General features: G+C 54.1%; 1 protein-coding gene across 1 annotated transcript in view; it reads right to left on the bottom strand.

Moving 5' to 3' along the window:
- Positions 1–725, bottom strand: part of MGST3 (microsomal glutathione S-transferase 3) — a 3,719-nt gene that overhangs the window by 1,606 nt on the left and 1,388 nt on the right. Inside the window, exon 3 of the mRNA XM_008946201.1 lies at positions 79–136. Coding sequence (XP_008944449.1) covers positions 79–136 — 58 coding nt within the window. The remainder of the gene's footprint in view (positions 1–78; positions 137–725) is intronic.

Here is a 725-nt window from a genome sequence, read left to right as displayed (position 1 = left end):
TCCTCTTTCCCAGCCTCCCCAAGTCAGGGAGCAAGAGCAGAGTTCAGTCATGCAGACCTGCACTGTAGCATCACTTACTGGGTGGTAGATACCACTGGTGGCTAAAAAGAACAGGAAAGCAGGGTAAACTTCCAGTCTGAAAATGAAAACAAGGAGAGGTTGTATTTGTGCTCAGGTTGTTTACAAAGAGAAAACAGAAGCTGCAAGCACCCCCTGCCAAGGTCTCTGTTGGGCCTGACTGTTACAAGTCTCCTTGCTCAATGGTGTGACCACAGATAGAGGAAAGAGGGAATCTGGGCGTGCACAGACTTTTAGGGATTTTCCCCCCACCCTGTGCTCTCTCCAAGGCCACCCACCCAGGCACTCCTTCCATTTTATGCCTTAAGCTACTAAATACTACTTGCCACCAGCTAACCCAGGAGGAGTGGTTCCTCTGAGCACCCCTCTGACATGCTGTCGAAGTGTGGTCTGCAGTAGCTGCGTGGACTTAGGCCTCTCCCCAGGGAGGCCTGGGCAGCACAACAGATGAGCAGCCCTGAGACATGCTTTTCTGGAGATGGGATTTTTATGCCTTAAGGCAAAGAGCTGGGCACTGGGGAAGGGGAAGCTGCTTCACAGCCCCGTCTCAGGGTTGAAGGCATGGTGAGGAGCCAGTACAGCCCTCCTGCTCAGCATCACTCAGCCGTGAGTCTCCCTCGCGCGCCGATCCGGTGCAGTCGGCAGGG

Source organism: Merops nubicus, unplaced genomic scaffold (genome assembly GCF_000691845.1).
Source record: "Merops nubicus isolate BGI_N331 unplaced genomic scaffold, ASM69184v1 scaffold17600, whole genome shotgun sequence".
In the NCBI taxonomy this organism is placed as follows: Eukaryota; Metazoa; Chordata; class Aves; order Coraciiformes; family Meropidae; genus Merops; species Merops nubicus.
Note: the sequence above shows the minus strand (reverse complement) of the source record. Positions and strands in the feature narration are given on the sequence as shown.